Here is a 14,211-nt window from a genome sequence, read left to right as displayed (position 1 = left end):
CAAAGGGATGGAATATGTGTTTTATAGTAAGAGCAAAAATTACTTGATGAGTTGATATCAGTGTGGGTAATTTGCATCGATGTGATCTTCTACATGATAATAAGATAAAATAACAAGTGGTGAAAATCTTTTTTTTAACTCAGATGATAACCTGTACAAAGGTGTAGTTAACCAGGCTTTGAGGTAGTAAATGGTTACGTTTGGACACCATAATAAGGCCTCTTATTCCAGGTAAGTATGATCCACAACAGCGGGGCCACAACTGTGCATTTGGGTAGATCTTAGTGTCATTTTACTTTTATTTGAGACTCTGAAGATATCTCTTTCCATCCCTTTTCCCTTGTTGCAGTGAATATCTATTAAATGCCATGAAAATTTACGCTTGAGCTGGCTAAGGACGTGTTGAATAATATGAGTACCTGTGTAACCTCCTAAGGCTAATTTCATTATCAAATTCAGAGTCTAATTACTAGTCTAGTTATGTTTAAAGGCATGGACAGCAGTATTTTTTTTTCTATATAACTGTGTTGCTTTACTCACTAGTTTTTAAGGAAAGAAAACTGTGAGAAATTCAAAGCTTGTGGAATCCTAGTGAAAATGACACAATTTCTTCTTGCCTGGGCTTGCAGAATCACCAGCCTTTAGTAAGGAAAGACATATTATTGTACCTTTTCTAATAAATAAATAAGTAAATAAATAAAAAGGTATGTGCATGCATGCACATGTGTGCCTGCATTGTATGTTGTGAGAATGATGGAGAAATTTACTTGATTATGATTCTAGAATCTGTCCAAATTTTCTTTGAGGGAAAGGAGGGAGCAGGCAGCAGTGAGAGAATGGAAAGAAGCACTTTGTGAAAAGCTAGTGGGCTATAGGTATTGGTTAGAATTACATTCAACTAGAACAAATACTCTCCATTCTTCAGTTGTTTTTATTTAGGAAAAACCTGTGCTAAAGCTAAGACAATGAAATAAATCTTTCTCTCCTCCTGCAGTTTCTTTGGATGAGCTAGTTTAGAAATAGCAGTCTTTGGAAACTATGACCAATCATGAAATGTGGTAATTAGGTTTTATAGAAAGATGTTGTAAGGAATGAGATGATAAATATGAAGACACTGTAAATTCTCAAGGAGAAAGTTATTACTAGAGTGGATTTCTTTATACATCTGGGTAACTCACTTTTCCTGGTTTTAAACATTTTGTGGGTGCGTGATTCATTAAGGAAGTGTGGCTTTGTTGGATTTGTTTTTAGAGGAAAAAAGTTGTGTTCAATTTTAAATATTAAAAAAATGCCCACAATGTAAAGTCAAATCAAGAGTAAAGGATTAATCTTGTATGAGATAACAGAAGTGTCTGGAGGAATTCTATTTTATTCCATCACTGTTGAGATGAAAACAAGACTGGAGCATTCAGGATATCAGCAGGTCGTCCACACGCTAGCATGATATAGTGAGCTTTGGGGTAAACAGACATTGGTCATTGCTAGCTATCTGGATTTGGGCAAGTTATTTTACTTTTTTTGAGCCTCAATTTACTCAGCTATAAAAAGGGGGTAATGCTGTCTTATCCACACTCAGATGACCTCCCTGAGATCATGTGGCTATTAGTAGGGGCTCAAAAGCTGGCTTTGGGCATTCCTTGCTCTGAGTCTTACATCCTTGGTGGGAAACACTGTAGAATGAGAAAAAAAGCCATTGAACTGCTCCTGTGAAGGAAAAAAACTTCCCCAATCCACTTTATTCGCCAGGAGATTGTCCAGCAAGCAGCCTTTCTTACAGAGAACATTTGATTGTGGAGTTTCCTTAAGCAAAACATTACACGAAGGAAAAAAAATTAAGGATTCTATTTTCATCCTGCTGAATACACATTAAAATGTACACTTTACTTTCTGTCAAAGTAATAAATATTGGGAAGTCAGAAGGTTGCTTTGTGAAACTCTAGAGCATTTAAACTTTTTCTTTTGTATTGGGACTGCTTCAATCTCTGATAAGAAGGCTTATTTCCAGGAAGGCAACTAGATCTAATTCAAGAGATAAAGGGCAGATCTCTGACAGAAAATTGCCATCTGATGGTAGAATTTTCTATTTATTCAGTATAACTTATTTCAATCTTTCACATTAGTGTGAGCTTTGAGACATCAGATTCTGACAAAACCCCAAGAGGCGATTTTTAGATACAATGTGTGTCTGGCAGAACGATTTACATGATATATTTAATTATATAAATAAATGTTATTTCTTTGAAAATGGAAATTTTCAGCTATTCTAAGAAAGAGTCTCTCCTCCCCTAACCTCAACGCTCCTTTATTTGTCTTTTCCTATAATAACATTTTTGTAATTTAATCAAGTTGCATCCATTCCCTGAACAGAAACAGACCAGAACAAATAAATTTATGACTTGGTTCTTATTGCATCACCCGTTAGTCTTAGATTGATTGTCTTTATCTCTCCTTAGAGATTCTACCACAAAGGTAGGCTTCATAGGGAAACAGTTGGGAATTTATTACACAGTGTGTTTACATGGGAGTTGCTGAAGGATGGTATCTCTTACAACCCTTAACCATGTTTGGACCTAGCCACATCCTGACTCACCTCTGGGCATCATTTGCTTGTTTACTGAGGAATACAAAGAAGAAGGAACAACTTTTGGATTTTTTTCTCGGTCTCAGACTGGTTCAAGTAACTATGTTTTCAAGGTTTTTATATAATATAAATCTTTGAATATACACAATATAACTTTTTTTTAGAAAAAGGATTACAAGCAGTCTTTATTTAGATGGGTATAGCTGCAGTATTATTCATAATTATCCATTCCATGCTTCTCTTGGTACAAAAGGGACTCAGAGGGCTAGATTGACTTGTGCAAAGGCATGAAGTTAAGCCAGTAAAAGGGCTGAAACTCAAATCTCGAAGTCTCACGCCAGTGCCCTTTCCTAGGAACCATTTCATCTTAGAGTGGAGATTTGAGTGTTATGACGGCAAGGCAGATTCATTTCATGAGAAAATTCAGATTATTTGAGGAAAGAATGTAAGGCCCGATGTGTTCTTTACTTTCTTCTTTTTTTTCTTCCGATGTACTCTTGACAAAAGATATTTTTCTGGAGTTAGAGAAGTACAACAAAGGCTTGGCTCTGATCTTTTCCTAAAAAGTCATCTCCATCATCCATTGTTCATCTTACAAGCCTCAATTCCATGCCTAGCATGGTCCAGGTCTGTGCTCAGTCTCACAGAGTCAAAGGCAAATAAGACACTGTTGAGGACCTCAAGGAGCTTATGATTCAGCACTGGTCTCTAACTACCCTTGCTCCCACCTGGAGGTGGAGGAAAAGATACTAAAACTTCTAATTAAGTTTGTTTCCTGAAAACAAGAAAAACATTAGCTTTATGAAAAATTTAGCATATGGATCAAAATAGTCCATGTAAATAATGTATAAATCAATATACTTGCTTTGGAGATGGATATGCAAAATTTTTTGCTAATAGGAATGTCAGACCAGAAATGTCTGGAGTTACTGTATGGTGAGAACAGTAAATAAGCCTAGTGAATTTGGAGACTGGTATAGGGGAGATAATTTTCATGAACTAATTTTAATATTATAAAGGATTGATTTTCAAATTGGGAGGGGAAGACTCCCATAGGAAGTCATATTTTTTATATATATATATATATATATATATATATATATATATGTATATATATATGCATTTTTTTTTCTTTTTTAAGGGAAGAGTATAGTTTGAAAAACCTGGTGTTTTGTCCTCTTGCTTCAATTTATTTTTGAAATACAATACCCAATATAGCTATGGAATGGTGAGAAATTTTCTTTATCACTGAGTCATAGGCAAAAGAATGAGAAAGAGCTATTAAGTGAGGTTTAGAGGAAAGACGGACTTTGGAATCAACCATTAGGAGTTTCACATCTTTGCTGACAACCCTGGTCGAGTCCTTGTGGTTAACACGTTTTTTTTCATCTGTAAAGTAGAAATAACAGTAACAATTTGGTAAGGTTGTGGTGAGAATTAAAGTGAAATAAAGCGAGCACATCCATACAGGGCCTGATAGATCCTAGAAGAGGCAATAAATGTAGTGTTCTTCCTTTGCAATAAGACATCTTAAGGGTTAAATACCCATCTTCCTGTTAAACATTGGCTTCTAAAGATTAAAATTCCACATGAACCCTTCAGTTCTTTATGAGTGGTTTTCATGTTGCCTCAAGTAATTGTGACTCTTGATATCTTGATAAGATCTTCATATTTGTTCCATAAAGAAGTACACAAAGAAACTGGCAGCATTGTGGTGAGACTTAAAATTCTATCATAGATTTTAAAATGAGTTGAGAGATTAGCAAAACAAGGAAGAGAAAAAGGCAAGTCACAGCATGAAAAGAAATTAATTGTACAACATCCATGCCTTCTACACTGGGACTTGAAATGTTCATATTTTCAAAGAAGTTTCTGACAAGCTGGGCTGAGTGGCCCGACGGTTAACGTGCCAGATGATAAATTATTTAGTCAGGGCAAAGATGAGAAAGGAGCTTTAAAGACTCTCAGTACATACTAAATAGATTAGATAATTGTGGAACAAACATAGTTAATTGAGCAAAATAACAGCAGGTGAAATTTGAAACAGACAAGTGTGAAGTAGGACACACTGAAGAATAGGATGTAAATTATACACACTGTACATTCCTAATTGATTGTAAAACTTCTCAGGGCAATGAACTAACAGGTACTGTGGGTCAGTTAAGGAAGCATCTTGCCTGCTATGTGAAACTTTCCATAGAGTGAAAGAGCATTTTCTTTTTTTTTTTTTTTTAATTAACTAATTTATTTATTTATTTTTGGCTGTGTTGGGTCTTCGTTTCTGTGCAAGGGCTTTCCCTAGCTGCGGCAAGCGGGGGCTACTCTTCTTCGCGGTGCGCGGGCCTCTCACTTATCGCGGCCTCTCTTGTTGCGGAGCACAGGCTCCAGACGCGCAGGCTCAGTAGTTGTGGCGCACGGGCCTAGTTGCTGCACGGCATGTGGGATCTTCCCAGACCAGGGCTCGAACCCGTGTCCCCTGCATTAGCAGGCAGATTCTCAACCACTGCGCCACCAGGGAAGCCCCCGCATTTTCTTATTAATAGCATTATCTTAATTCTTTAAAATATTATATTTGTATTCAATGTAGAACATTGCCTAGAGGAATGGGAAAATTCTTGGAAAACAGCAAGTGGAACTGGGGTGGAGGGAGTGGGAAAGGCACACAAATAAAATTTTTTAACTATCTAACATGTGCCTGGCATGGGTTACCATAGTAAATTGTATTATTTGCCCACAGTTTTTGCCATTCTCTGTATTCAAGCCCTTTGTTCTGTGGCTTTGCAGTTTCTCCTACCAGAGGTGGGTATATTTCCATGTTCTATTAATGTTGGATTTGCTATGTGGCTTGCTTTAGTTAATCTGATGTTAACAGACATGATGTGAACAGATGCTTAAATGTGCTTGTACATGAAATGGACATGTTCTCATGCATGTCCGCCATTGTTGTGAGATCATGCCTGGGGTAGCCACTGGTCTAAGGAGGATGAATTCTTCTTGTAAACCACTAAGATTTTATAGTGATGGTTAACTTCATGTGTCGACTTGAGTAGGCCATGGGGTGCCCTGATATTTGGTCAAGAATTATTCTGGGTATGTGTGTGAAGGTATTTCTGGATGCGATTAACATTTGAATCATTGGACTGTGTTAAGGAGATTGTCCTCCCAATGTGGGTGGGCCTCATCCAATCAGTTGAAGGACTGAATCAAACAAAAAGGCTAACACCCTGGCAAGTAAGATAGATCTCTTTCTACCTGGCTACTTGTGCTGGAACATCAGTCTTTTCCTACCTTTGGACTCAAACTGAAATATTGGTTCTTCTTGGGTCTGAAGTCTGTTGGCTTTTTGACTGGAACTGTATCATCAGCTCTTCTGGGTATCCAGCTTGCTTGCTTTAGAGCTTGGGATTTCTCAGCTTTAATAATCTCTCTCTCTCTCTCTCTCCATGTATCTATCTGCTTATGTATTTATCTATGTATCTGTATGTATGTATGTATGTATGTATCTCTCTCTCTCTCTCTCATCTGTCTCATATTGGTTCTGATTCTCTGGAGAACCTAATACAAGAGTTCTTTGTTACAAGGCAATTTGCTATATTAGCATTGAGTTGATACAGTTACAGTATTTGTAGGCGGTTATCTCAATTATCATGATTACCCCCTGTAAAATTTTCTCCCCCCCCCCCATTTTTACAGATACAAAAACTCAGGTTCCAAGTGGTTAAATGACTAGTCTAAGGTCATATGGTAAGTGTCACATGGTGGCACTGGAATTTAAATCCAGGTCTTTGTAGGTTCAAAACCTGTGTTCCTTTCAATATGCTATGTTGTTTTCTGGTACCCTAGTGAGATCATAAGCAGAGGATATTAGAAAGTCAATTATGGTGCAACTATAGTTCTTTCTGGAGGTTTGCTCTAAGCTAGATTCAGTCCTCAGCTGGACGTTACTCTCTAGTGCTCCAGATGTGCGATCAGCAGTCTAGGCTAACCCAGTGATCACTCCCATTGGGCTAAGAAATCGCAGATGAGCACCCAGCACCTTAATTACCTCCCACCTAAATGATACATAAGGAATGACCTCTCTTTTGTTCCTGTCACTGTCTGTTCTTTTTATTCATGACATCACATGGGTCAATTATGTTTTTATCCTTATCCAAGTGGCCCTAGGAGAATTCTTATTAGGAGAAATGAATGTCTCAGGCCATTTGGTGTAACCCAAATAGCTCCCTGCCAGATAGCTAGGAAGGAAAAATACTAACCAATTTCAGAGGAATCCTGGAATCTTGTATCTTGTTGATTATCTGCTATATTCTGCTCTAGGCTAATTATAGTTAATGTTAGCATAAATGTGAGTTTCTGAGTAGAAAAGCCAATATATTTACTTTTTTTTTAATACTTTGGTTACATCTGACCCAACAAATTAGGTTGCTTAATTCTAGATTTAATAACAGTGTCTCTTTTTCAGTTAAGACTCCTCCTATATTTGATATAGTTTTTTGTCGGGGGTTAAGAGAAAAGATGCTGCCGACATGTATTAAACCATAAAATTAAAACTGAAGTCTCGGTTTTAATGCTTGGTGATGGAGTGATTTTAATGGGGCAGTCCTGTATCGTTGAAGCTCAAGTTTTCTACCTTGACACCTTGAGTTATCTTTTCTCCCTCAAAGGTTTTCTCCATGTCCAGATATATTTCCATTTCTGTTTTAAGAATACAGACGCCTCTTATGGAAGAAGACAGGTAGAATGTGCCTGATTCTACTAGGAATGTGAGAATAAATAACCCATTGTTTATAACTGGAAGCATGTAGTCTTGAGAAAATTAATTCTTTTTTTTGTTTTGTTTTTTAAAGTTTTATTTATTTATTTATTCATGGCTGTGTTGGGTCCCTGTTCCTGTGCGAGGGCTTTCTCCAGTTGCAGTGAGCGGGGGCCACTCTTCATCGCGGTGCGTGGGCCTCTCACTGTCGTGGCCTCTCTTGTTGCGGAGCACAAGCTCCAGACGCGCAGGCTCAGTAGTTGTGGCTCACGGGCCCAGTTGCTCCGCGGCATGTGGGATCTTCCCAGACCAGGGCTCCAACCCGTGTCCCCTGCATTGGCAGGCAGATTCTCAACCACTGCACCACCAGGGAAGCCCAAGAAAATTAATTCTTGCCTTGTGTCCCACTGGACTTTCGTGAACTGTGATTTTTAGTCAGTATAAGCACTTCTGAGACAGACCTTTTTTTCAGAGACATTCGTGTTAAAAATCTTATCAAGGTTTAATAGAAATTTTTGATCATCACTTTTATTTTTGCATTTCTTTTTTTACTGTTTTTCTTTTCTGTTTATAAGAATAATGCATGTTCATTATAGAACACTGGGAGAAAAAAGTATAAAGAATAAAATTCACTTATATATTCATAATGTAGACTGAATAATAATATTTTGATTATTTTGGTTTTACCTTTTATCTGTGAACCTATATTTACATACATAGCAACCAAAATGTATATATTGTTTTCTTTTCCCCCTTGAGAATATTTCCTGAGCGTTTTCCTATGTCTTTATAAACTCTTTGGAAACATTTATTTATAATTCTGATCTTGAATTTTCCCTTTTTGGGGGGATGACTCTCAAATCTATCATGTCAAGTTAACAACTCCTTGCTGGAGATTTTGGCCCAGACAATCTCCTACCTACTCAATAGGCTGCAAACTGTCCTCACCGCCTACTTCTAGAATATTTTCCTTTTCAAATCCCAATCCCTCTGTTAATGGTGCTGAAATTCTCTTGATAATGTAGGCTAACAATTTTTTAATCCTCTTGCATTTCTCTCTCCTGTCCCCCTGTTTCCAATTACTCACTATGCCCCAGGGTAAGATCTTGGCAATGTCATTCATATTCTTTCTTCCTTTCCAGTCTTATTTGGACAATTTCTTAAGTAAGGCCTGTAGCAGGGCAGTCCTTGTTCCATTGTCGTGGACACCATGGCCTTCTTCCATTGCCACCTCCCTAGTGTAGACCACCATTACCCGCCTCTGGATTATTATGATATACTTTTAACCAGATCGCAGCTTATGCTAAGGCAAGCTCAAAAGTCCTTGAGGAATTATAGAATATCAGTGATGAAAGAAGCTTTCATCTAGGAAAGAAAATGAGGTTTAGAGAGATTAATTTTCTTGATATCAAATAACTGTAAGTAGCACTAGAACCAGGTGTCCTAACTCTTATTTTAGAATTCTTTCAATTCCATTACATCTTCTTCAGAGCTTTCTTAATGAGTGTTAAGTAAACACCAAAATCTTTAGCCAGCAATTCAAGGTCCTCCACAATCTGACTCCCAGTTCACACTTCCAGCTCACCTCTCCTTGCTCTTTGAACACCCCTCATCGTTCTACCCTATCGCTCCTGCCTTTCTCCCCATGTAGAATGGCATCGCAGCCTACCATGACCCGCCCACACCCACCTCCACTGGTTGAAATGCTTCTTGTGATTCAAAGCCAAGATGTAACCTAACCTCTTCAGTCATGTCTTTCTTGAAGACTCCTGTTGAAATGCCCTTTAATCTGCCCTCTAAACTGCAAATCATTTGAGTATATAATAGTTGTCAGTTCCTGGTAATACAGATTTTACATAAAAACATGGATTGCAACATCCCTACTAAGTTCTCTGCTCCTTAAGGACAAGGATAAGGAGTTCTTAATCATTATTTCATTCAAAACATGTAGAACACAGCCTTCTGTGTAGTTCAGGATCATGAAATCTTTTTTTTTTTGGATAAATAAGTCATCTTATTGGTTCAGATACAGATATTAATTATAATTATATTCACAAACAAAAGTTCTAATAGTTTGAAAATTCTGACAAAATTACTAAATTATTTAATTTTGATATTCTGTGTTAGGGTGTGCACACCAGAAGGAGTACATCATACTGGACTGTAGGAAGGAAATGTTAAAACTTTTATATATGTTTATCTCTTGATCTTTAAAAATATTGCTGTTTCTTGTGTAGGTTTTATATATAATTTATTACTAAAGAAGTCAATGTAGATAATTTACAAATGAATTTATTTGTAAATAGGATATGAAAGATGTAAAGGAGGCTATGAAGTCAAAAAATTACATTACTGGGATGCACTCAGAAATGTACAAAGAGGAGTTTCATTTCTGGCAGTGGCTGGCTAGACTATTCTGGACAGTACTCCCACTATTATAGTTTCCCCAAATAGCTTGCTATAGTTCAAATCAGGGAAGTTTCTTATTGCCCAGTGTTCAAAATAGATATGTGCACTTGCTTAAAATGTGGTCCTGATTCTCATCTTTAAAGAAACTCCAATCTTCATAATGATACAGGTGAAGCTGAGGGTTGATCTTTATCATGGGTCTAGTCATGTTTTGCTGGTTTGTGGCAGATGAACAAGGAAATAAGGAAATGTATTGGCTCCTCTCCTGCCCTGAGGGGGCTCCTAGTGAGTGAATTACATGGCTACCACAGCAGTTGATGGCAGGATACCAAGTTTGGATTTCTATACACAATCAATTTCTAGATGCTCACTGTTATAAACCAACTTCAACCACCCCACAGGCATCGTTTTTAGGAACGGTCAATAATCAATGAGCAAATACTGTTCTTAAGTCTACTTATATATTCTTTTAAATTAAAAAATGTACTTTTTCCTGAATAGAAATTTATATTGTAGGAGTTTTTTTCCAGCTTATGATGATTATTGTTACATTTTGTGAGATAGATGTTGAAGCAAACTTTTTAGCATTATGAGGCATCTATCATAATAATTTTAAAGTGTTTTATTTAACTTTGAATAGGCAATGTACCTATATAGTTAAATACTCAAAAAATATAAAATGATTTACAGTGAAAACATTTTTTTCTCCCAACTTTGTCTCCCAGTTGTCAAGTTTTCTTCCACACGGGGAATCAATGTGATTAGTTTCTAAGCAATTCATGAGATAGTTAAATACGAGCAAAAATAGTATATATTTTCCCACTTTTCTTGAGCAAATATTATCGTACTATGTGCGTTCTCTTGGTCTGTGGGTCTTTGAGATATTTTCACATCAGTATATATATGAGCACCCCAGTCTTCCTTTTTTTTTTTTTTTTTTTTTTTTGCTTTTCCTCAGACATACTATTTCTCTGTATGTATGCAGTATACTACTTAATTTTTTTAAACCAATCCTCTATTGACAGATATTGAGATGTTTCCAGTATTTTGTTTTAAAAAATAACTTTGCAGTGAATTATCTTGTTACCAGAGATACAATATAGGACAATATTTTAAAATTGGCTTTGCTGGCTCAGAGGGCATGTACATTTGTCATGTGGAGAGCTATCAGCTACTTACCCTGCAGAGGAGTCTCCCCATCTCCAATTTTATAGGAGACACACGCGGCTCCTGCTTTCTTGAAGTTTTGCCCATGGAGGGCATTACCAAACTTTTGGATCTTTTCCAGTCTAACAGGTAAAAAATGGTATTGCGGTGTAGTTTTAATGTGAATTGTTCTCATTATAACTGAACTGTGTCATTTTCATATACCTAAGAATCATTTGTATTTCTTCTTTCAGGATCTGTTTCTTTATGAACTTCACCCATTTTTTAATTTGATTTTTTTCTCTCCAGTTTGAAGGAACCTTCTTTCTTATATGTATATATATATATAATCAGCCCTTTTTCTGTATGAATTGCAAATTTTTTTTACCACTTTTTTCTGTTCATCTCAATTTTATCTGAAATGCCGTTGCAGCATTAAACCACCAGCTTCCTAAATTTCAGTCAAAAACAAGAAATACAACTAAAGAGAAGAAAATGTGGAAGAGAAAGATAACATTTCATGAAAGATAATTAACAGGAAGTTGAAAAGTAACATGTGGAATTTACGAAATTCCTTATTCTACAAATGAGGATGTCGTGACTCAGAGATGTTAAAGGTCATACACAGTCATCCAGCATGTAGTGGGAGACTATACAGCAAGCATTGTTGGTTGCCAACCCAAGGCCGTTTACTCTTCCTTGGTGGCTGATCCTACTTGTTTAGGTTTTTACCCCTGACTCAGTGACCCAGAGCTAATCCTGATTAGTCTCAGCCTTAAGAATAGGCATGCGGGGCTTCCCTGGTGGCGCAGTGGTTGGGATTCTGCCTGCCAGCGCAGGGGACACGGGTTCGAGCCCTGGTCTGGGAGGATCCCGCATGCCGCGGAGCGGCTGGGCCCGTGCGCCACAGCTGCTGAGCCTGCGCGTCTGGAGCCTGTGCTCCGCAACAAGAGAGGCCGCGATAGTGAGAGGCCCGCGCACCGCGATGAAGAGTGGCCCCCGCTCGCCGCAACTGGAGAAAGCCCTAGCACAGAAACGAAGACCCAACACAGCCAAAAATAAATAAATAAATAAATAAATTTATAAAAAAGAATAGGCATGCGAACTCTTCCTGGCAACTAGCCAATGAAATGAGAGGAAAAGTCTGTTCAAGGGGCTTCTTGTAAAAGTTCTCTGGCTCATGAAAGCAGACACACAGGACTGATGCCCTCCTTTTTTCAACTGGGCTTTGCCGATTGAGATTTGCTGCCTAGAACTGAGGCAGCCACCTTGTCACCACGAGGGGAGCTAGCCCCTAAGGCGAGTGGCATGCTGAGGATGGCAGAGCAGAAAGGGAAATCGCTGGGGTTCTGGATGATGTTGTTGAGTTGCTGAATTAACCAATTTTGGAAACTTTCTGCCTTGGATTTCTAGTTATATGAGGCAGTAATTCTTATTTATTTGTTTGTTTATTTTTTATCTTTGCAAGCATTTCCTTTATTGTTTCCACTCTTTTCTTGATGCCCCTCAATGGAAGCAGTGAGGATAACCCAACTGCTCTTGTGAGTTTAAGATTGTCAGTGTCACCTTCTTCTGCCCCCTTAATTAGTCTCTGCTTCCCTCTCTTCTCCCCTCCTCTCAGCCCATGACTTTGGTTATCTTCTCAGGTGTGGGGAAACTCAGCATGCAAATATATACCTGAGTCGCTAACCAATGGCTTTTTGGCTTAAGAGTTGATTATTTTCTTCGTTTCTGGTTTTTCAGTGTGCAGCCAACTCATCTTTATTTTAAAATTTTAGTTTAATTTTTTTAATTGCAGTATAGTTGATTTATAATATTGTGTTAGTTTCAGGTATATAGCACAGTGATTCAGATATATATATATATATTCTTTTTCATATTCTTTTTCCCTTTTAGGTTATTACAAAATATTGAATATAGTTCCCTGTGTTATACAGTAGGTCCTTGTTGGTCTTATTTATTTATTTACTTTTTTTTTAAACTGCTTTATTAACTTCACAATATATAATGAACATATCTCCGTGCAATAAGTAAAACTCTCCTGCTGACAGAAACTTACAGATTGGGTCAAAAACACAACACTCAATTAGAAGCTGGAAATAGGAGACCCACAAGAAACAAGTAACACCAAAAGGTCTACAACAGAGGTACACCACAAACATGTAAGTTAAGGAAGCAGGTGTGTCTCCCTATTAACTTCAGGGAAAACATCAGGATTCAAGGCATAAGGCAAAACTCATCACGATGGTCATGGCGAGGGAGGTCCGTGCTAACTGCCCGCAGACTGCTTTTCCCTCAGCTTTTCCATCAGCTCCCTCACCTCCTCCCCAATCCTTTCCATGTTCTCCTGTCTCATCCTTGCCTGTGGTTCTCCAAGCCTCTGAGTTGTGTCCCATATATACTGCAGGATGGGCTGCCTAACATGGAACTGCCTAGGAACTGCCTAGGAAAGTTCTATGCCTAACATGGAACTTTCCTCTAGGTACACGATATTCACCAGCTTCCAAAGGGAGGGCCAAAGGCTCTCTTTTATTAGCATCTTGTTCCTTTTCATCCTTTTTTTCATTCTCCTGGTTGGCATTTTCCATGCTGAGATTTTTTTTACTGCTTGTTCCTCTTGGGACGCCATTGCTTCTGGGCTGTCCTTTCTGTCTCCTTCTCCTCCCTATTCTCTCACTGCTTCACTGAAACCCGCAGACCTGCAGAAGGTTGGGGTCGGGGCAGGGGGGTGCTGCAGCCAGGCGATTGGCCCCTTCCCGGCCCCTTGTTTATTTTTTAAGCTAGTTGAGTTGACGTTTCCTATCACGTGCAGCTTAGAGCTTTGATATTGATACAACCCAGGACTTAAATCTCCCACTCCAAGCTAAGTGAAATTTTGAATATGTTGTGTTCTTTACAGATAGACACCAGATGTGAAAATCTTATCATTTTCATGGAGAAGGATATTGGAGAACTTTTTCCCCCCAGATTAAAAGCAAGCGGAGAAATACGTATTTATAAAGCTAAATGAAATGCAAAATTCTTTACCGTGATCCCACTTCAGGCAGGCTAAGTCGCTTGTTCTGTATGGTAATGATTTTTCAAAATGTGTGGAAAGATTTTGCTTCTTTGTGACATTGAAGTCAAAGTTGATACTGACATTTTCATTTGGGGCTCACTTACTGTAAAAGCACACATCTGTCCATTTTTTTCATCATTCTCCTGTTCCTGTCAGTTGGATGTATGATATAAAATAAGACGCTTCCGTGTAGCACTTGAGACCCTCCATATCCAGCCTCAATTTACCCCTCTGACCCCATTTCTCACTATATCTCTTGATTTA

At 38.0% G+C, this 14,211-nt stretch overlaps 1 protein-coding gene across 1 annotated transcript; it reads right to left on the bottom strand.

The window, feature by feature from the left end:
* Positions 1–13,158: 13,158 nt before the first annotated feature.
* On the bottom strand, positions 13,159–13,477 carry LOC133093653 (protein BEX2-like). The gene is made up of 2 exons (XM_061193582.1): positions 13,362–13,477; positions 13,159–13,327 (listed from the first exon to the last, which is right to left on the bottom strand). Exons 1-2 carry the CDS (start codon positions 13,475–13,477, stop codon positions 13,159–13,161), a joined length of 285 nt encoding a protein of 94 aa, XP_061049565.1.
* Positions 13,478–14,211: the final 734 nt, after the last annotated feature.

Source organism: Eubalaena glacialis, chromosome 6, assembly GCF_028564815.1.
Source record: "Eubalaena glacialis isolate mEubGla1 chromosome 6, mEubGla1.1.hap2.+ XY, whole genome shotgun sequence".
Classification (NCBI taxonomy): domain Eukaryota; kingdom Metazoa; phylum Chordata; class Mammalia; order Artiodactyla; family Balaenidae; genus Eubalaena; species Eubalaena glacialis.
Note: the sequence above shows the minus strand (reverse complement) of the source record. Positions and strands in the feature narration are given on the sequence as shown.